The 23,213-nt window shown below is 43.4% G+C and overlaps 1 protein-coding gene across 1 annotated transcript in view; it reads left to right on the top strand.

Annotated features, from left to right (window-relative positions):
* SMARCAL1 (SNF2 related chromatin remodeling annealing helicase 1) overlaps positions 1 to 23,213 on the top strand; it is a 326,034-nt gene that overhangs the window by 164,285 nt on the left and 138,536 nt on the right. The window contains exons 6-7 of the mRNA XM_078679275.1: positions 2,059 to 2,242; positions 20,690 to 20,840. Of these exons, the coding sequence (XP_078535401.1) occupies positions 2,059 to 2,242; positions 20,690 to 20,840 (335 nt within the window). The remainder of the gene's footprint in view (positions 1 to 2,058; positions 2,243 to 20,689; positions 20,841 to 23,213) is intronic.

Raw genomic sequence — 23,213 nt, 5'->3', positions numbered from 1 at the left:
TACAGTTGCTAATATTCCATGGTCTTGCGAGTGCTGTTGCAGTTCTTCCCCTTGGGAATTCGTTTCCCTTGCCCTAATGGCCTACTGAGTATGAACTTTGGTGTTGTGAAGGTCCTCGCCCAAGTTATTCCCTGGCTTATGGCCGGGTACTAATTGTCCTGTGCATATGAGGACTTTTTCCTTTGCTTCTGGCCTCCTAGGCTGTGGGCACTGCCTCCCCATATGTTCCTTCTCTTCTTTAAACTGGGCCTTTGATTGGACTTTCTTTTTCTGGCGTTGGTCTTCCGAAGCTAATTCTTTAAATGCTGCAGCCATGTCTATTTTTACCTCCCAGTTGTTGGCCCGTTCATTGCGGTCCCTTTTTCCAGTACTCCATTGTGGTCTTTATTTCTCTAGTCTAGCGTGGTTGTTTCTTCCCTGCGGTTTTCTTTTCTTGTTCTTCTGCCTCTCACCAGCATGCTGTTGTCTCACCTTCAGGCCCATGGCTGCTCTTGTGGTCGTAGCATATACCCTTCTTTGGCACTTATTATTATACAGTGTGAATTCGGTATATATTTTTTATATATATAGAGCTTTATATATTGCAAAATTGACCTGAATCTGGTATCGGAGCGCTTTACATAGCACCAGTTGCGTTACATGAGGACACATTCATCTTTTTTTAGGCACGGGGAGATTGAGTGATTTGCCCAGAATCACAGGATGTTCAGCGTAGTTGCCGATACTCGAACCCAGTGCCCCAGATTCGAGGTCGACCGCCCTAGCCGTTAGGCCAACTCCTCTCCCATACATATCATATAAATATATTCATACCACTCTATTTCTTTGTGTTTTATACCTTCTTTTCTCATGATTCTATAGTGCATAGTCCCAGTGGGCCTCCTCTCTCTCAAAGTGTTTCCACTGCCTAACGTGGTCTATGGCCATGATTGTTTCTGTTGATCGCAATGCTTTATCAGCTATTAATGGAGTCCTCTGCCTTGCCTACTTCTATGAGTGGGAGCTTGGCTCAATAGTTTAGCTATGGTCCTTAGCCCTGCGCCTTGGTCTCTTTGACCGGTTGTCCTTCCAGGGGACATTGTATTCCTTTGTTTCTGTGGAGTGTTCTTCCTACTTGTCTTTTTCTTCTGCCATGCATTTTCTCCAATGTCTTGCACGGCTGCGGATTCTGATCCGTACAGGGTTCTGCCAACGTTTTTTGAAGGGATGTTTTCTTTCACCCATCCCTTGCTGCACCCATCCCTTGCTGGCAAGCGGTCTCTCTTTTCTTATGCAGACCGGGTAGACTAGTCGGGAATATTTCTTGGAATCCGTTCACAGAACGGGATGGTATTACTTGGATATCTATTCTAATCTAAGGAATCTGCGGCTAGACGTCTCTATTAGATAAATTGAGTTACTTACCTTAGGTGACGCCTTAGCTGGTAGAGACTAGATTTAGCTGCAGATTCCTTATCACCCCACCCATCCTCCCAGCTCTGTGAACTGGTACTCTTTTCTTCCAGATTCCTTCTCCGCACCTTTCTGCTTTTCGTGAGCTAAAAAAAAAAACTATAGCACTATATATAATATGTGTGCTATATGTTTTTTAAAATAAATATATATACATCTAAGACACTCCAACTAACCAATGATACTGCGCATCTTTCTGATCGCGGATTCATTTTGGGCACTTTGTTTTCATGGCAGTGTCTCTACGAGGCTTAGCGTTACAGCACAAAAAGTAGTCGCAGAAGAAACTGACGTCAGGAGAGGGCTAACCTGGACTTTGGTGATGTCATATTCAGTGAACAACGTTGTGTGGAGTTATCCGGCACCCTCTACTGATGCGCTGAGGTACTGCTTTAGAAACATTTCCAGATCCAGTCTGGCACCTGGGAATAATTCTAAGATAAGGAATTTGCAGCTAGATCTGATCTCTACCAGATAAAGCATTACCGAAGGTAAGTAACTTATTCATCAGAAGGAGGGTATTGATTGATGTTGAATCGATCACCTGTGTAGTGTCTCTACAGTACATGTCTTCCCTGACTGATCCTCCAGTGTCTGGATTCACAGGTGAAGCAGTACGGAACATCCCAACAGTAGAGATGGAACCTCTTCCCAGAGCTGTCGTGCAAGCCTTTGCTGCTCAGTTTGAGAAGACGTCAATACGTGCAGCAGATGTTCCAGAGGCAGATCTTTCAGATGTGGATTCCAAGCTGGTGAAAAGCCTGATGCCCTTCCAGAGAGACGGAGTCAAGTAGGTCACTCTTACTAATGTAACAGCAAATAATGTTAGATCGCCTAATATCTCTCTTTCTCTCTCTCTTTCTCTACACCCAAAAAACAAACATATCTGTCTTTGGGAAAGTTGCTAATGTAGGATCACGTAGGTATCAGTGAAAGGAAGATTTTCACTTACATTATTATGGATGATCAACTAGTGCAGATCAAAACACACTACCTGTAGACGCAGGACATGAGACCTTAAAATCTGACACCCGGAAAACCTAGAAAATTATACCTGATTTTATGGACCAAAGAATAGGATTGCAGAGGTTTACCAATGTTGGTCCATCCAGGTATGGATACGAATGACAGCATCTTGAATGAAAAGTAGCAAGTGTCTACAATTGGCAGTCCGAGTGATAAAGTCCACGATGCATCCACTTGTTTCAGAGCTACATCGTGGTACAGAGAGAACTTTCAGTCCAACCTTTTTGGACCTGAGGCTGGAGGGGAGGATCACACTAGAGACTGGTTTCTGAAGGTTTTTGTGGTAACCATAAGAGTATCATCCATGCACAGTGAACATGAAGGTGCCAAGGACAGGAGGTGGTTGGGTGCCGGAACTGAAACACATCTGCCTCTCTTGCCTGTTCGTCTGTGCTTGGGATCTCCCAAAATGATGGTAACTCTTAAGTCCACCAGTTAGCATGCACATTAAGTGGTGTACTTCTGGGCATTTAGACCTACGTAATAAGTAGATGGAAGATTTAATAATACATTTTTTTAAAAACATTTTTATGGTATTTCCATTACTACACATTAAAAATGCATAATCTGAAATATACATCACTAAACTGCAAGGTGTGTTTTTCTACAACATCATCATATGGTTTCAGGTGTGTCCTTCCACTGTCTCAGAGTTTTACTGTTTACTTCCTTCAGTCTTTAGAGTGCTGAGATGGAAACGCACTAGTTTCCGTTTTCGAAACAATCCCTTGTTAATGGCACATTGTTACCCATTGGTTGTCTTGTCAAAAGTCACACATGTATCTATTTCCTAAGCTTTGTATTAGTATTAGAGCGGGGAGGATCCCTTCACACTGTCACCAGCTTGACAGCCATTGGAGATCAGGAATGTTGTATTATGAGTCTGTGTTAGAAGGCAGCCATTATATTATAATGTCTGTCTGTCGTTTTACTATTTTTCAGATGATATTTTATTTTGTTTTTTTGTTGCATCTCATGTGTAACCATTTTGCATGATGAGATTTGAAGAGGCGTTGTTGTATCCTAATTATTATGATGGTCAATATCAAGATAAGTAGGCCTCCTGCAGAGGATCTTGAGATGCGAAGGCCCATCTGCCCTTTTTAGTTTGTGTAAAAATCATATTTTTACTATGTGTTCTGGATATTATAATAATCCCTACAGTTCACCACTTTACTTCTATTTTGTGAGCCAAGTTGTGAACTGAAGCTACCCTCCCTACAAGATAATCAGTTTGCCTCTTTTTTCCCCCTAGTATCGCATGTTATACATTTTAAACTAATTGTAATCTTATGTCTAGCTCAACTTCCCACAGTGTAGGACATCTTAGCTTGAGGGACATGACTGTAGTATGACACAACACGGAAAAGTAAAATAGTGGTGTGAGAGTACGTAAAGCCCTGCTTTCTGACTCCACTCCACCACAAACACCATGCTCTTCACTTCTCTGTCCATTAGATTGTTTTTAAGGGAGATACCTCCTTAGGAATTTTTCCCTCAAAATGTTCTTAATTCTCTCTTCATACTGCTGGAGCCTGGTGTCTGGTACTGTCGGTGCCTCCGGAGGCAGAGAAGGCACAGCCAGTGGTGATTGGATGCCAAGTGTTTAATGTACACCAGGATCATATCTGCCATGGGAGCGGTCACTACTCTGACTTCAGCATCATCATCGCTTGAAAGTCTGCACAAGACTTTAATATTGCTTTTCTCGATACGGAAACAGTGAATAGTCAGCAACAAAGCAAAACAGCAGCTAAAAAGTCAATTTACCAAAAGATAGTTGTGCATTGCAGTTCTCGTAATAGTATTATCGTGAGCTAGTTAAATTCCTGTTCACCAACACATGGCCAAAGTCGATCATCCCCTGACCTAGTGCAAACCTCTCTCCAAATATATGAGACAGGGCACTTTTGCACCATATTTTACTATCAGAATTACATTTATTCTGCGGCAACCACCCAAAAGAGCCCAGTTTTTTTGTTTTTGTTAAACCACCTGGACATACATGCCATTCATAGACATATTTTCCCGCTGCTAGGCACCAATCCACATCCGATGTCCATGGCGATCAGGATTTTTAAACTCAATGCAATCTTTCTTTTCATGGCCTTACACCTCAACTACCTTGTGTTTCATCAATAACATCCAGCTTCCTTCCAGGTTAGAATAGGGTCCAAGCACAGGAGATTGAGCCACTCGCCTGTGGCGCAGGAGCCTGGTTAAGAGCATGTGTCCAAGATTGTTGCTAATTCTCGTAGACAAAACCTAGCGGTGCTGCCGTCTTATCTCTTATTTGCACCATTTTTGTGTGCCAGACCAATGCTGTGCACACTGCCTTCACACGTTGGACAGTACCTACTGGGCACTATGTAATGATGAGAAGTCCACACGTTGAGTAGTATTTAGTGATGCTTTATTCCAAGTTGTATAGAGAGACCCCACCAGGAGCATCCGTCATGGTACTCAGCCCAGCTAACTGTAATCTCATAGGCAGGACACCAACATTCTGAAAGGTGCATCATATGAACATTCCAATGGAGGGAGAGAAGGGTAGCATAGGGAATACTAAGATACTACATTATCCTCTCCTCTCAAACGGGTAACAAAAAGCTAAAAACAGCAACTGAGCACAGAAGGAAAAGAAAGCTAGAAAATTAAGCAAAAGTGGAAAAAAGGAACAGCAAAGAGAGAATACTCATAAAAAGAGAATAAAGAAAGAAGAATGCGAAAAACGCATAAACCATCCTCCTTTCTTACACCATATAATCTATATAAACTATCCTCTCTTCTCATATAACTTCAAAAGGAAAGAAACAAAGAAAGACAATAAGAAAAGTGAAAGAATGAAAGAAAGTTATATTTCATGAACAAGAAAGATGAGGAATAGAAAAGGTGAAACCTCATCAAAACACTATTACCTCTAAGCAAACTACAATACGCAATGCAAGAGAACAGTGTAAAAGTAGCAATAAATTACATAAAATCTAAACATATTTAGCATATAAAGTATAAAAGCACATAAATAGAGAAACATAAGCTAAATATGTGGATGTAAAACTTTAAAAACTTAGACTCTTAAAAGTGACTGGTAAATTAGTAAATGTGAATTAAAACACAAAACAAGTTCAAAACTCTAGATAAATAATGCTATAGGACTAAAACCTTAGCAAAACTCCTCTGACAACAATACACACTCCCAAAAGTCCCAAAAAATAAAAATAGACTAGGTCCGTGTGGACAACTGACAAGGTGCCAGGTGGGACTAAAACCCACTATAGTAATTTAAATTAAGTAGATGGGACTATAACCCACTACAAACAAATGGGACTGAAACCCATAGCAACAACATTTAAAATAAGTAGATGGGACTAAAACCCACTACAAACAAATGGGAGTGTAACCCATAGCAAATACAAAGAAACCTCGCACGTAGGACTAAAACCCACTGTAAGCAACTGGGACTTGAACCGCAGAGCAAAAACATTTAAATAAAGTAGATGGGACTAAGACCCACTACAAACAAATGGGACTGTGACCCATCGCAAATACATAGAAATCGCGCAAGCAGGACTAAAACCTACTGCAAACAAATGGGACTCAAACCCATAGCAAATTAAATAGGTAGGACTGAAACCCACAGTTAGCAAATGGGACTGGAACCCACCGCAAAAGACATTTAAATTAAACAGATGGGACTAAAACCCACTGCAAGTAAATGGGACTAGGACCCATCACAAACAATAATTTACACAGGTGGAACTAAAACCCACTGCAAATGTAGTGTAGTGAGACTGTCATATAATCGTGAAGTAAAAACATTCTCTAAACCCCCATTACATTGCTAAAGCTTGTAATAACACAATAACAGTGGTGTGCCTGTCACCGGAATGAGGTAGACAAGCAAGTTTTATAAACACAAAACATTATTATCTTATTGACATTGGTGTGCTTGTCACCGTGTAAAAGTGAAGGTAATGTGGAGGCAACACTGGAGCTCGATCTATGCTCCCGAAAAATTATCCTTAATAATGGATGAAAACACAGTACCTTAGAATAGTCATAGCGCTCCGTTGAAAGCGAGAGGGTTCACTTGCCCAGCTGTCTATTACATCGGAGAAATGTAGGTTTGAGAAAAGCTGAAAGTATAATACCCCTGGGATCGAAGAAACAAAGGTTTAATTAAAAGCAAATGCCGAGTAGATCGAGGACATCACGTCGTAGCTTAACTCAAACTGACTAAATAAAACTTTATTTACAAGGGCATAAACATCGTGGTTGGCAAAACGAAACAGACACTGCCATTCACAGGATGTCAGAACTCCAAAGTGCCGTGGTTGACAGAACATCCCAAAATGGAGGCACGTTTTCTTACGTCTTTCCGAGTGGCTCACGGTGCGTCCATGCACCAAACGCGCTGATGAGTCAGATGACGGAAATACAACAGAGAATGCCAGAGGACTATTCATGGCAAGAGGCTCGCGCAGGTAAGCGCGTGGATGTTTATTTGAAATTCGAAATACGCTGTTGAACTGCCAACAGACCAGTGGAGTTGCCTTGAGCTAATTTCTTGATATATCATGAATAAATAGTCAATAGAAACCAGCTAATAAAGCACAATGGTAGTAATCAACACAAATAGTGGTAGAAGGCTCCCCATCAGGTGCTCCATAGAAAGAAAAAGAAAATATCTCTTTCGTTTTTGTTGTTGTTTTTTTTAACACATTACTTTCCCAAAAAAAACGTAGGTGAAGAAAGACACTGTCTATTCTCAAGTGAAGGCATAACATAGGATGAGCCAGGAGTAAAAACAATTTTGGTTTAACCCATTAAAAGGTACAGCTTCAAAAGAGGGCATAGCTCCAACACAGCATAAATTTGGCTCTCCTTGTAAATAGGACAAAATGCAGAGTTGTCTACTAAAATGCTTATCCTCAAGTGAAGATACAGCGTGAGTCCCAAAGCCAGTACAAACAGGCTTACCCAGCGTCAGGGCACAGCTCCAAGTTAAAATTTGTAGACTCACTGTTACACAGGACAACTGCCAGACTGCTGTGGGCGACTGGTTGTAGGTCACTGGTGGGGTCATGCTGGCAGTTGGGGTAGCTTTTCTTGTTGCAGGAGGTCCTTTCAATAATTTGTAGTTTTCTTTCTTAATATCTTCTAGTTTGAAGTACTTCTTGACTTGACAGGTGTAGGTTCTTCCTTAAGATCGTCGCCATAAATGTAATGATGAGAAGTCCACACGTTGAGTCTCTAGTGCTGTAGGCCTGCTCCACCACGTAGGGCGTCTCTGCTGCCGTCGGCGGCCCCCCTTCCAGAGCCGCTGGGGTTCGCCCGCAGGATTCAGGTCAGGGCGGGGGGCGCTCTGCTCCGCTGCGCCTGCCTACCCCTGCGGGTCACTGAGCTGGGCCTCGCCGCCTCACTCGCTTCCTGCAGCGCCGTGCCCCCGTCGATCTTCTGGACCCCTGACTGCCCTCCGCTCCGTCGCAGCCGGGATACCACCGTGTGCTGGGCTCCGGTCACCGCTCCAGGCTGCCGCTTGGCCGCACAACGCGACTGTCGTCGCCCCTCCGGGCTTTCCGAGCCCGATCAGTAGACCGCCGCCATCTTGGGCAGTTAGTCGGAGCTGGCGCAAACTTCCGAGCGCCATAGCTCCGGTTTTACTCTTCGGCGGGCTCCGCTTCTTGCTCCCAGGGTGCGACGGGACTCTTAGCGATCCCCTTATCGCCAAAACATGACTTTTGGGCAGGTATAGAGTGTCGGATCTAGATCAGCTAGCCGTCGCTGCGGAGGTTCTCTTCCTACTTGGCCATGCCGTTGGCCACGCCCCCTTACAGGTGCACTTTTTAACTGAAACCTCGATGATGAAGTCTTGAAAGCGAGCAGGAAATGGTTAATGCTGATGGAGGGCACATAGCAAACTCCTCAAAAGGACTCCTCTGTATGTCTGAAGAACCCCCAGTAGAAGTCATGGGTTAGGATGAGGCCCTCTTTGCTTTCTTTGTATTTGGCTGAGCTTCGGGCTTGTTTCCCTTTCCAGCAGTTGAGGGTGAAATGCATCCTCATGCTTTTTTTTTTAAAGACTGAAGTGCCATTCCCACATTTCCAAGTAGCCTTCTGGTTTTCGGGCAGAAAGGGCATTTAGAGTGTCCATCATTCCGGCATATCTCCTTAGAACATTTCAGCAGTATCTAAGCAGGAGCCAATTTAGATAAAAAAATGTCTCCTTTAAAAAAGATTCAGATTTTGAAGTTAACCTGCATAAGGGGGTAGAGGGCACTTTGATTAAATAAAAGTACTACTTTATCACTTTTACTGCAAGAATTGGCAAACGTCTGGCTCTAAATGGTGACAACTCCTTCCTGCTTTCTTTGTCAGTCACTCTCTAGTACAACGAGGACCATTTATAATTTGGATTTCAAGACATCTTTTTTAGTTATATCACGCTTAGTCTAGTTATTGTAAAGATAGTCGTCTTTTGGTTACCTAAGAGACAGTAAGAGATGCATCAAAAACACGTATTACCTATACAATGTCATTTTCTGTACAGGAATTTTATCATTCAGAGTTCTCACACACATTTACAGGCCATTGCTACTCTACAAGCTTTCCATAAATTCTGTAAACAATTTACTTTGGTCGTCATCCCTTCAGACATTTGGCATTTTAGCTAATCGTGATATCGGAGATTATTTGCTATGATCATTGAGAAGATGTGAATTGCCACCACACACCAAAGAATGTGCATTTATGTCATCTTACACAGGCATTGGGTAGGAAGAAGAGCTATGTACAAGAGTATGAAAATGTTTATTACTATACTGCTGTGTCCCAGCTCATTTAGCAATGACCAGTGTCCTCTACTGGTTACTATAATGTGCTCCTTAATGACTGCCTTGTGTGTAGTCCATTCTGAGAGCACTTTAATGAGATTATTCCAACAAATATTAATTTGTCGGTGCATAATTGTTTGAAATGAACTTAAAAATTTGTCACATATAATAAAAAATGTATGCGCTTTTGAACTTAAAATAACATTGTCCATTTCTGCCTTCTCCTCACTCAGCTTTTCTGTTAACCATTTCAGCTATATCCCTTGCGTATCCTCCCTTTCATTTACCTTGTTGTTTCATATAGTGTATATGAGTCCCCAAGAGACACCAGACGCTAAAGAGAACCGGCATGGCATAAAGTGCAGAAGCGGTCATCTCGTTAGTCAATACAAAGGTTTTTTTGTAGAGCCATAAAATGAAGCAGGAGAACATACATAAAGGAATGTTTAGAGTAGAAACTTCAACATCATCGAACACGAATTCTGGGAAAATCTGAATGAGCCAGCTGAAAGAACAGTGCAACTTGGAACATGATCCATAAAGTGATCTGGGGAGGCAGAACAGCTCTTAGTCATCAGAACTGATAAGAATGAAGGAGAATTGAGGGCTGGCACACATGGGTCACACACTAAATGCGAATCCTTGGGTAATGATGGCAGAAGTGGTGATGTTTGGTAATTTGCACTGAAACAAAAATGCCTCAAGCTCTTCTAAAAGGGATCACCGAAGAGCTCCAAGGTGCCCACAGGGTCCTGGCTCGCAGTACATTAAATAACATAATCAATAAATACTTTAAGTTATTACTACTTCAGCCCTCGAAAATAATATCAACGCCTTCTATTTTCCTCGGTGTATCAGCCAGCTTTAAGGGATCATGGACTTTTTGCCAGCGCTGGATTCTAATTTTAGGAACTTCATCAGTGTGCCCTTCCTCAAACTAGGAGTCCCTGACTAACTATAAATGAGATCAATTAATAACCACAACCTACTCCATGATCGCCAATTAAGGCTTGGGCTGCAGGAGGCACTAACGCCTACAAGAGATACCGAAATATCCCTACTGACCTGCTATCAACCTAGACGAACTCCTACCAGCCGTGCTCGCTCTTACCCTGTCCGCACAGCATGTCACAGCAGCAGTTTAAAATATCCCAGAGGTTTGATGGAAATTCTAAGCACTGCATTGGAGGGGATACATTAATTCAATCTACTTCTGAGGATGTAATTAGTAAACTAGAATCCTCTTTTTGAATGATGTAATTTGTTGTACTTGTAGAGTCCTCTTTATCACCACTAACACTCTTCAGTATAAACCTGCACCCACTGTGCTAGGACATTGAACAGAGGCCTCTTGTGCCTCACTGGCAGCTACAGTGAGATGATCATCGTGGCCAATGAAAAGACTAAGCAATCCCTTCGCAGAGACCGCTCATGGGTGCATTCAGATTCCCTACACAAAACTGGAGAAAATCTGGATATAACATTTGGGGCAATTTAAGATGAGTGGAATGAGGCATTCCAATTGCTGCAATACCAATGACAACAGGTCCACTAGAACCATTCTGGCTGTGGTTCTGCAGAGTGATAACACCTACGCTGAAGGTAGACCGCCATTCTTTGCTCGGACACTGCCTGCCTGAATTTACAATAACGGTTTGGATTGCTTACAGTCCCTCGGAAACTGCTTGACAAGAGCCTGCTCTGTGGCAATCCAGTGCCTGAAACTCTTCTTAAAACCCCCACTGATAGCATGGTGTGACAACATTTTAAGACAGTGGGCTGTCAGGAGAAACTCCCACACAATGCTTCTGAATTCCCGCTGTAGAAATGGGCCTTTTTAGGGGCCCACCGGTGCAGGGGTTCACCCTTATCTGTCCACTGGTCCTTAAACCAACAAAATAGAGATTGGCACTGAAGCAGGAATATCAAATAACAAGCTTATTAATCACTCATGAGTGGGACTACATCAATACAACACCCTCGGGCACTGTATGAGGTAGTACAAGGAGTACAGAAACCAAGTTTGTTGCACAGTAAGCATGGAGACTCAAATAGAAGGTACAGGCATACACAGGAATAGCTATCGACTAACATGGACAGATAGACACCACTTTGTCAACAGAGTGGGAGGGTAGGCAGAACTGCGTACATCAGTTGGAACAGCCTGACAGTTACATTCTAAGACAGGTGCATTCTAGCAGCTACAGGTCTTTCGGAGCTCATACATTGCTCTGGCTCAGTACTGAAGGAGTGAACTACAGTTGATGACTCAAGCAGAATAGAAAGGCAGGCAACAGTGAAGACGGCAGAATCACATGGCTAACAAAATGGGTACCACAACTAAAATGGCTTCAGCTTATGCTTACGGCAATTTCTGCGATTTCCACACTGCCAGAGCTCATGTTCTGCTTTCACATGCAGGTAAAGTAACCTGTTATCCTTAACAAAACTCATGCTACCACCACTGTCAGTCGCACACAGCCTTTGTAGAGAGGGCCGTAGCCACACTCGATAAAGAGGAGCACTTTCAGGGACCTTGACTTCATATAACACTCGAGAGGAGGGACGGGGAGCACTTTAGAAAAGATTAGGTCCAGTACCGTTACTCCCAAAAGCTAACATCTGAAGAAGAAGGGAGAAGGGAGTATCTCTCGTGGGCTTGCAGGTTTGTCAAGCTCAGTGGAGGTAACATAATGGGCTGTCAGAAAATGAGCAGGGGCAGGTAGGCACAGCTTCACAACTCCTGAAAACTTGTGCGTACTTCTTGGGCTAGGCCTACAATCATTCGACTCCAGTAATTGGAATTGCCGTTGAAAACCCCACTTTCACCAGTGATACTTGGAATTCAACTAGGTTCAGAGGATCTCTTTGGGATCAGGTTGTTTGAGAATGACTCATTTGTGTGTGGGTTACGGAGACCACGCCCTTCCAGTTTTTCCTTAAGCGTAATATGAAGTTCCCTTGGTAGGACCATCATAGAGTTTCTCTTCTTACCTCTGGACCACGATGAATCATCATGTTTTGCCTGTCAGGCCATTAAAAATAAAGAAAGTTCACAATAGTGGACACGTTATAAATAGCAGCATCAATGTTCTGTGGAGTTGAGGCCAGTTTTTGGACCCGAAAAGTGAACAGAGGACAAAGGCCATACTAAAGACTCCCATACCATGACCGACGTCAAAGGATCCAGTATCTACGTCTCCTTTGTAGAAACATTGACCCATGGACAACGATCCTCAACTTGAAGTCATCCCTAGTTGACCCCAAGGTGCCAACCCAACACAGTCTGCCCCAAAGTCGGCTTTGAAGACCACTCTGAGATTGCTCTGACCTGCAGCTTCGACTTTGAAGGACACAACCTGGCCATCAAGCTTCCAGAGATGATGTATGTCAGGGAAACTGAATCTTTGCATCCACCCAACTCTGACTCGAACTGCATTTCAGGAGGCAGACCCTAGACCCCTCAAAGAGATGCTTATTGTCCTCCATTCAACACCCTCAGTTGAGTGGGATAGACCACTCAACTTCCAGACAATTCAAGTGGTACCTTGTAATGCTATAGAACTCACCTCAATGCCAACTTTGGTTCAAGCTATTTCTGGCTTGAGGTAGATGCTGTCCTGAGACAGCTTAAAACATACATGCAGATTAATACAGGGCAAAGGCGCATGCGTGCCAAACATACAGGGGATATCTTTCCCAACACACCACTACTCCAGGGCTACTGTGTTTGACACCTGAGATCCTGCAAGTCTGATATTTTAATCTGTCACAGAACTGTGGGTAGCCTCTCAAGGAGCGTCACTGTCCTAATTCACATACTTGTAATGCAGCCAAGTCCATATTGTTTCCTTTCAATTATGTTGCCATGAGCATTATTTAGTCATGCACGTGATTTTAAGAAATACTGCATTAGATATCATTGAAGATTTATGGATCAGCCTAAATGTCTGTACATGTATGTCAGCACCACGGACTCTCATTTATGGGGCTAAAGGTGGTAGTAAGTTGTTTTATGAGACCACCAGTTGAATCAATACATGAATGGAAACATAGAGAGTTGGTGATTTGCAGGCAGTTTCCATTGAGGAACCTTTCTTACGCATAGATAAAAACTGGGCAATTCTTCTCACACCCTTAATACTTAAAAAAACATTGTCTCCGTTACGAGTGAACAAGAATGTGGTTAATTTGGTGTCTGAATATTTATTCCCCAGTTGTGTGCAGAGCTAGAACATACTACAAGGATTATATGAATTGTTTTGATTTGATTTTGATTTGATTTGATTTGGACTTGTAGAGCGCATGGCTGCCCTGGAGCGTCCCAGCGCTAATCCTGATCTGAACCTGGTACACTCAAGCGAAAGCAAGGTTAGAGGGTGGTAGGGAACAAAAAGGTTTTAAGTGCTCTTCTGAATTTCAGGTGATCCGGTTCCATTCGGAGTTCTCTAGGGAGAGCATTCCATTTGTTTGACGCATTCAATGAGAACCGTCGGCCTCCTGTTCGTGCTTTCCTCACTCGTGGGACAATGGCCAGATTTTCTCCATCGGAGCGAAGGGCCCTGATCGACTTGTAAGGTCGGATCAATCCTCTCAAGGCTGGAGGGCCCTTACCTTGCAAGGTCTTATGTGCGATACAGAGGGACTTGAAAGAGACCCACTCTTGGATGGGGAGCCAGTGCAGGGCTTTCAGCAGTGGTTTGGCTGGGGCCCGCCTCGGCGCCCCCATCAACAGCCTGGCTGCGGCATTCTGAGCTCGCTGAAGAGTCTTGATGGTAGCAAGAGGGGCTGCGAGGAAAAGGGAGTTACCATAATCCAGTTTGGACAAAATCAAACCCTGGATTAACAGCTTTCTAGATTGAAACGGAAGGAGAGGAAGTACCTTCCGGGCTGCCCGGAGCAGGCCGAAGCAGCCTCCAACCACTTTCTGCGCATGGGTCTTGAAGGTCAGTTGGGGTTCGAACCAAATCCCTAGGCTTTTTATTTGCTGCTTAGGGGGTGGAAGATCTCCCATACAGGCAGGCCACATCTCAGGGGGCAGAGAGGTGAATTGATTGCCTAGGAGCATGATCTCCGTCTTAGATCCATTTAGTTTAAGTTTTGAACTGGACATCCAAGAGGAAATGGCTGTAAGACAGTCTGGGAGATCAACCGGGCTGCCCTCATGTTGCGACAGCGAGACGACAAGCTGCGTGTCGTCGGCATAACTTATAGCTTTAACCCCGAATGGGGCTATCACCTTCTCCAACGGGGCCATGTAGACATTAAACAGTGTGGGGCTGAGGGAGGAGCCCTGCGGCACCCCACACTGAAGAGGGAAGGGCTCTGACATGGACCCATTTTCCCAGATCCTGAAGGATCTCTCCTCCAGGTAGGACTGCAACCATTTGAGGGCTGATCCTGTAATGCCCAGCAGAGCCAGGCGTTGGGCCAGGACAGCATGATCCACGGTATCGAATGCGGCACTCAGATCCAGGAGGATCAGAGCTACTGATCCCCCTGAATCCAAGATGCATCTTACCTCTTCAGTCACCGCCAAAAGGGCGGTGTCTGTGCCCTGACCCGGGCGAAAACCAGTCTGAGAGTCACTGAGGAGATGGTGAACCTCTAGGTACTCGGAGATCTGCTTATTCACCACTTTTTCGGCAACTTTGCTCAGTCCAGGTAGAAGCGAGATCGGGCGAAAGTTGGCCAGATCGGAGATGTCTAGTCCTGGTTTCTTTAAAAGTGTTTTGACTCTGGCCTGTTTCCAGCTCGAGGGCACTATGCCCGAGGATAGCGACGAGTTGAGTAACTCCGTGGCTACCGGGGCAATGATGTTTAAAGTTTGCTTTAGAATGTGCATCGGGACTGGGTCTGAGGGAGAGCCGCTTTTAATAGTGGAAAAGATATTACAAAAATCTTCTTTGGATATGGGACTGAAAGCCTCAAGTTGGGGACAGGTAGGGTCGGGGGAAGGGATCTCGACAAGTTCAGTGATGGTGGATTGAGGGAGGCTATCTAGAATTTTCCGAATTTTGGTGTCGAAAAATTCTGCTAACTGATTGCATCTCAGTACTGGGTCATTCTGGACCAAAGAGGGGGCTGGGACTTTAAGAAGCATGTTCATAATTTTGAATGTTTCTCTGGAAGAATTAGAAGAGAGACGAATTTTTTCTTCAAAAAAGGCAGCTTTAGATTTTTGTCGTCCTAGTTTGTAAAGTTTAAGGATCACGATTGAAAGCCAACCTTAGTTGAGTCGTCAGGCCATATGTATATAATAATCTGGAACGGTTGACCGGGGATGTGCCCGATCGTCCTGTAGGCACAGGGTTTTAAACCATCCATGGTTTGCTAATGTGCAGAGATTGGCCAAAGATGTACAGAAAGGCATCTCAACTTTGTGATGGTTCTTGCTCAGCCACTAAGGTGGACGTCTGCTATGAAGTCAGGCTTGAGACTCTGAACTGGACACAGGAACATCTCTTCTGTCCAGCTGTTCTACCAATGGGTACATTCATGACTTTGCGTGAGTACAGTCGGGGCATCCAGCTTGTGAAAATAGCGCCCTTATGTATTACGTAAGGACCAACCCATTGGCCTACATGGCTCAGATACATTGCTTTTGTATATATTAGTACAAGGGCGGAAGCATGCATTCTGTACCCATGTCTTTGCAGTTGTAAGCATGTGATTTTACAACTGTTTTATGGCACAAAGGGAAATTGTTTTTCGTCTATATACATTGTTATGCTGCTTGTTTCTGTTGTCGATTAACGTGGAGGCTTTCAAGTTATCTCACGGAGTGTGGAAAACAAAGTACGGTGACAACATTGCCCCATGCACGATGTGAAATTAAATAATGTTAAATCTTTCGGGTGCATTTTAGGTTTCTGGCTGACATCAAAGGGAAGCCTAGTGTCAATGATAAAACAAGGGTTTTCAAAACCAAAACCAAAAATACAAAGTGTTACTTTACCTATAGGGCAGTTAACTGAATATGCTTGTTGTGCGCATCTGCAACAAGGACAAACCGTAAGGCAATATGACAGGCAAGCAGTACTTCCCTTGTTTACGTGACTCCATTCAGGAAAATGTCAGCGGAGCATGTGGGTCTATTCTCCTGAGCCAGATGCATGGGTTGCACAGTTGTTCTTTTCTCTTCAAGATCTTCAGTGATGCTTCCTTCAAATAGTTATCTAAATTCTGAATAGTCCTGGGCTCTGATTTTTGGATCGAGCCTGGGCAGCGTATGCGCTGCTCTGCGGGGCATGCTGTATTCAGGTAGGGCCTTGAAGCTCCGCCCACTCTCTGCCCATATTTTTCATTGGCTTGTGCCATTGTGCACTGTAAACTGTGGCTGGTTATTGGTCAATAGGCTTAGTCGTCCCTCCTTAGTACCACCTTGTCTCATTTGTTACCTCCCATGGGGACCAATGTGAGACCTATTGCATTGCAAATGCTTGTTTTAGGCAGAATCCACAGAAAACGTAATAGAGTAACCTGCCAGGACACCATGTCCAATGTGTGGCTCCTGTGGCTTTCCGTATTATTTCACCCAAGTGTATATTTCTTTTTAGGCCTGGTCACAGCAAAATGTTGGCTTACCAGGATTGCTCAGAAATGTACTTGGTAGCAAGGCTTCATTGTGTTTGTGAGAGAAAGAGGTGGTGTGTTGGGGTACCAGCTGGTAAAATGCTGTCCCGGGTTTTGTTGTTCTTGGTATTGGTGTATTTTGACTAACCATGGAATGATGGTGTTTGCGCCTGATATACTGGCTTGGGCCGCATGGTGACATTTGTGGCATCCTATGGGCATCCTTGGTTGAAGCTGGCCTTGACATATAGACGGTAAAAATGTATTTTGGGCATCCGTGCCTTGAGGCAATGATGACACACAGCCATGAAAGGCAGAATCTATCCAAGTGTGTCAGTAGTAATGTCAGTAATCAGTGAAGCGGCACGCTGATGCTCTAAACATATACACTAAGAATGAACAGTTGGTATTTCAGGGCTAAATACCATATTTTTCATGAACATGCAAATGTTTCTGTATTGTTTATTATGATTATTTTTCCCCAAAATGAGTAGCATGTATTGATATGAAAATGATCAAGTTGGAATTTAGGAACAAAATGCTTGCATTTGCAAATCTGCATTTGAAGGTGATATTCGAGTGATGGTGGCTGCTGTGTGAGAACGTAGCCTGTGAGCTGTCTAAACGTGTACGGTCTCCATGCTTAATCTGAGCAACCGCTCTGATACTACTGCATACGCTACTGACTCTTACGTCTGTGGTCCGAGATTGGGAGCTCTGTGGACCTTTTCCCCTATAAATTCTCAGGCTTGAGATGGATGGGCCTAAAGCTCTGTGCTAAAATCGAAAAGATGAGAAAACGAAAAGAAATAAAATGTAGACGTGATAAAAGATGCATTGATAAAATGATCGTCTATGTGTAATTGTGGTCTGTAAATTACAAGCACCCCCCAAAAGCTCTTTAGACATTTTCGGGAAATTGTTGCAGAATGTGCCACTTTGAACCATTTTCACAAAATGTGCCTGAGGTTTGGATGAACTCCCAAAGTCAGCCTTGTTTTAGACACCACGAAATTATGCTATCATTTCATAAGTTCCCCTCATGAAATAAACCTATCATTTTTTAGGTCTCGCATAACAATTGCAAGGCCTTTCATTACCGTAATGGGCCAGACTGCCCATTACTTGCCATTGGTTGGCTTTTTTTGTCACATTTGTTTGCTTGCTTACTTATTCGTCAGCTTCCGTAAGCTTTCCCTCCTCGTCTTGTGTTTGTCCATCTCCTGGAGTGTGGACACATTACTGCTTCCACAGATTGCTTTTTCGGGTACTACTTTTTTCATTTTTTTCTAAGCACTCCACGATAGTGACGGTGTTTTCCAAATGCCTCCCTCCTGTACTCCCCTCCCCCATGTTACTTCCCTATTCCCCTCTCGCCCACCCATGTTCGCTTTGCATGATACATTGTTTAATCCATACATATCATGGGTGATAGGGCCACCACACAAATGAGGTCCTATTCTTATTAGGAGAATGCTGAGTGATCGAAATTCTGTTGATCCCCACAGGTTGTGGACCTTTCTCTAGCAGATTTGTGAGAAAAATGTGTGATTTTAACCAGAGTTTGAGGTTTGCAAGGCATTCTGGATTAGAATACATAGTGAGATCTGTGCAAATGACATCACCCTGGATTCCCCTGGGTGTGTAGTCTGTAGAATTTTCTGGGCTTAGGAGGGTTCTCTGGTTGCCAGCCAACCCTTGTTTGATCTGTGTGCTTGCCCCAACCCCTCTTGCACACACTCCATTGTCCACATGCCTTTCTCAGTTGTGCCTGTCTGCACACTGTTTTCCGTGTGCTCCCAAACAGATGTATGACATTAAAACAAATGCAAATACCACTCACATACCTTTTCCACACAACCTTTATCATGCAGAAATCCTTACCACGCATGGTAAGTAAGTGTGTGTGTGTGTATATATGGCCCTGGGCACTGATCAGAGTGAACGCAGACCATGCCTAATGGTGTAGTCTGCTTTCCGTTGTTTTGTTTTGACCCTAAATCATTTTGTACCATCTGACTGCTAACTTTATAAAGTGTTCTTTCAGATAAGCTGGCTGCTGCAGCTGCTTTAGCTAAACCTGATTTATCATGTTGATAGTAACCATTGTATAGATGACAACGAGGTGCTGGTTGTGTGTGGCAGAGCTAGCTGTGATTGTTGCGTGTCATCTTTTGTCATTCTGGCTTGTGGCAACTGATGGGAACTAGAGTGAGGCAGATTAGTGCTAATGGTGAAGGACTTTGACTCGCTGGGCTGTGTTCCCCTAGGATATTGCGGTGTCTTTCCTCCAATCCTGACACTTTAACTGGCATGTCGACCCATTGCTTACCCAGGTAGCTCATTGCTTTAATCCTCTTAATACTCGCCTGCAGCATGGGAGTTACCCGAGTGAAGCCACACCTGATGTATAACTGGTGATCGAGGGTCTGGTCATACCTCGGGGCTCTTGAGTTAAGATGTGTTTGGTGACCTGTCGCATATACTCAAGTTCCTTTGCATGTCAATGTCTCTTTTTGGACACAATTGCACACAATGACAAAAGCCTTTTTCCAGCCCCAGCTGATAGAAACATCTTTGGAAAGGCTTCAGGGGCTTGTAACCTCACCATACCAGATTAACACAGAGTGAAACCTCACTCATGGTGACTAAACAACAGCTGAAAAATACTACCCAAGTCAAATTGGGGACATGCAGCTGAGATTGGTGATGTCAGAGAGAAAGATGAGGGATATGACATATGGTAGAATTAATGAAGTCCAGAATCACAGTCTTCGGTGCCTCTCGAAAAGCATATAGCAAATTCCAGAAGTGTGCAGTGAACCTGATTTTTACCAGCCAGGTTTCCTAGAGGCAAGAAAGCACACACTACTGTTGATGTGAAGAATATGCAATTTATGGCTGTTAAAAAAGATGGAAGTTGTGGGGCCAACAGAATCTCATATTAGTGGACCTTAGTTTGAAAAGTCAGTTGAAAAGCAGTGAACAGTCAACACTGAAAAGAAAATATGCTGACGCTGCAGTTGTTGGCCTCCATCTGGTATTTTGGTCTGAGTGGCAATACTGCAAGGTGGATATATTCACAGGAGACAATGCAAATCATTCTGGTAGGAGGTTAAGACTTCTTGCTAGGTGCAGTTGCCTCTAGCAAGAACTCTTAGAATTTCCCAAGATGTCTACCCCCAAAATTAAGGCTGGGCCATGGGAGGCATACAGCATAATCATTGGTTTAGAGTGCTTTTATTATGGGTTTTCTTTCAATGACAGTCTGTCTTCCTCCACTCCTGCCCCACACTTGCTACTCTCAGGTCAGGTATGGGTGAGAACCATTAGGGTTTGAAAATAAGTAATCATTTGATGTTATTACCCTATTAAGGGAACATTTTGAGAAGAATTGATATACATCCATCCAAAGCTGTTTAGTTGTGGTTAAGTAGGTGATGTGTATCTCAACTGAGTTTTCCCCTCCTTAAGTTAAAATATGTATTGAAAAGAGATCCAAAATGGTATGCCACAACACTGAGTTCCAGTTTGGACCAATTGTTCCATGTGCCTTTAGAAAAAAAAAAGATTTGTGGTTACATTATGATTCTGACAAACTGTACCACATGTTTTTTATACTCTAGAATCGTATTGGAAATAACATTAAAAAGATTGTATTTGCCTTGTTTTTAGTGTGTTAAATGTAGTGTTTAAAAAAATCAAATGTTTAAATAGCCCCAAAAAAGCATGGCAGTACAAAAATAATTATCTCTGTCATAAATTGCACACCCACCAATTTCCCTTTGCTTTTTTGTTCTCAGCTTTGCCATATCCAGAGAAGGCCGTCTACTCTTGGCTGACGACATGGGTTTGGGAAAGACGATTCAGGCCATCTGCATCGCAGCCTATTACAGACAAGAGTGGCCGCTGCTTGTAGTCACCCCTTCTTCTGTAAGGTTTACTTGGGCTGAGGTAATCCACTATTTTATGTGTTTGATTCCCTCAAGAAATCTGCTCTTTGGAAAATGTGGACCGTGAACGCAAATTTGAAGAAATTGCTGGCTGATGAGGGACCACTTTTGACATTTAGTCTACCTGTTTTGAGTTCTGGTGTTAGCCACGACTTTTTGGTTTTACTAAAATGATATGTCTAATATACCTATTTATAGGGGCCTTCAGTCACCTCTCTTCAATCATTGGTCTATTGATGTGTCATTCCCATTTTGCTTCCACCCACTAGAGCATAGAGTATGGGACAGTGGGTCAGATTACTTTTGCCACTGGTTAACTTCCCTTTGAGTGACTGCATTTTGCTCTTTCACAAGGAGCACATCCTCACACAAGATGGTTCCCTTCAGAGCCAGTGTTTTTGTTTTTACTTTGTAATTACTTTAATGTTGCTTTTGTGTTTAGAGCCTAAGGTGAAAGCAGGACCTTTCTACCAGATGTCAACATAGGCCCCATTCCACGCTTTATCGGTTCTTGTCTCCTGCCATTGCGGTTGTAAATTAATTTGAGGTGTCCTTTGTTTATCTGACGTCTGGCATTTAACAACATAACAGATTGCGTCCATTTCAAACTGTTCTGTATTGTTATTCTCTTTTTACCATACATGAAGTACGCACACCAAAGGTTTTAACATTATACATAGAAATGTATAAGTGGACAATTCTTTCAGAGTACATTTATTATGGACTCAACTTCATCACTGTTCCTGTAGCAATCTGTGCTCAGGAAGAAAATCAGCCTTTATCCTATTTAATTTGGGTGCACTTTTCACACTTTTAAAAATGTCCTTCTTTGTTTATTTCTTTTCTGGTTTCTTTTCTTCTTTCTTGCTTTCTTTCTCTCTTGCCTTCTTTCTTTCTTGTTTATTTCTTTCTCCTTTCTTTCTTTATTTGCTTTTTTCCTTCCCTCTCCGTTCTTTTTTCTTGCCTTCATTCTTTCCATCTTTGCTTTTTTCTTTCTTTCCTTCGTTCTTTTCGTCTTTTCTTTCTTATTTCTTCTTTCCTTCGTTCTTGCTTTAATTTCTTCCTTGTTTACATCTTTCTTTCCTTAAATCTTTATTCTCTTCTTCTTTCCTTCTTTCCTTCCTTCCTTCTTTTTTCTTCCTTCTTCCTTTTTCTTTTTCTTTCTTCCTGTCTCTTTGATGTTTTCCCCTATCTTTCTCCTCCTTCTTATTATGTTGTTTTATGTTGATTTGTAGAGTGCACTAATCAGCCGAGAGAGTATGCAGGTGATTGGGCAGGGTGTGCAGGAGTGTGGTCCCAAAGTGATTATATGAAGAGCCAGTTCTTCATCTTTTGCAGAACTCAAAAAGTGAGGATGCTGCTCTGATGTGTTCAGGGAGGTCGTTCAATGTCTTGGGTGCAATATAGGAGAATGAGCGACTTCCAGTTATACATTTGCAGATGCAGGGAGTGGGTGAGAGTGAGGCAGAGCGTAGGTGTCCGGTGGGCTGGTGAAAGTGTACGCGGCTGTACAGGTATTCTGGTCCAGTGGGTTTTGTACATGTGCGTGAGAAGTTTGAATTGGCTTTGTTTGTGAATGGGGAGCCAATGAAGCTTCCTCAGGTGGGGTGTGATGGTGTGCTGCGTGGAATGTCAAACTTAAGTTTAGCTGTTGCGATCTGGATGGTCTGGAGTCTGTGTAGGAGTTGTTTGGAGATTCCGGTGTAGAGAGTGTTGCTGTTGTCCAGCCTGCTGGCGATGAGTGCTTGCGTGGAGGTCCATCTGGGGATCTGAGGCAACTATTTGGTAGTCTTTCGCAGTATGCATAGCATTTGGAAGTAGGAGGTGCACACTGCGTTGACTTGAACCGTTTTGTTGAGCATGTCATGTAGAATGATCCCTAGATTTCTTGTGTGGTCTGCGAGTGTGAGTATTGTCCTGGCTCCTACAGCCACCAGGTGGAATCCATTCGGAGATCTTGTTGCTGAAGACCAGTACTTCCATCTTGTCAGAGTTGAGCTTCAGGCAATTGGTTTGCCTCCAGTCTGCTACCATGGTCATTCAATTGGTGAAGTTGGTTCTGGTGGTGTTTGGCTTGTCCGTCAGGTAGAGGATGAGTTGGGTTGGGTGTCATCGAGGTAGGAGATGACAGTGATGTCTTTTGATCAGATGATGTTGGTGAATGGTGTCACGTATGTGCTGAAAAGCGTGGGGCTGAGGCACGTTCCTTGTGGGACCGCATATACGTTTCTTAGTCTGATGTGAAGGGTGGCAGCCTGACCCTTTGGGTTCTTCCTGTGAGGAAGGAACATATCGATTTAAAGCAGATACTTGTATGCAAATCTTGCGGAGCCTTCTGATGAGGGTGTTGTGGGAGACAGCGAATTCGAAGAAG

The sequence above is a fragment of the Lissotriton helveticus genome, chromosome 3_1, assembly GCF_964261635.1.
Source record: "Lissotriton helveticus chromosome 3_1, aLisHel1.1, whole genome shotgun sequence".
Lineage (NCBI taxonomy): Eukaryota > Metazoa > Chordata > Amphibia > Caudata > Salamandridae > Lissotriton > Lissotriton helveticus.
This window is presented reverse-complemented; position numbering and strand designations above follow the sequence as displayed.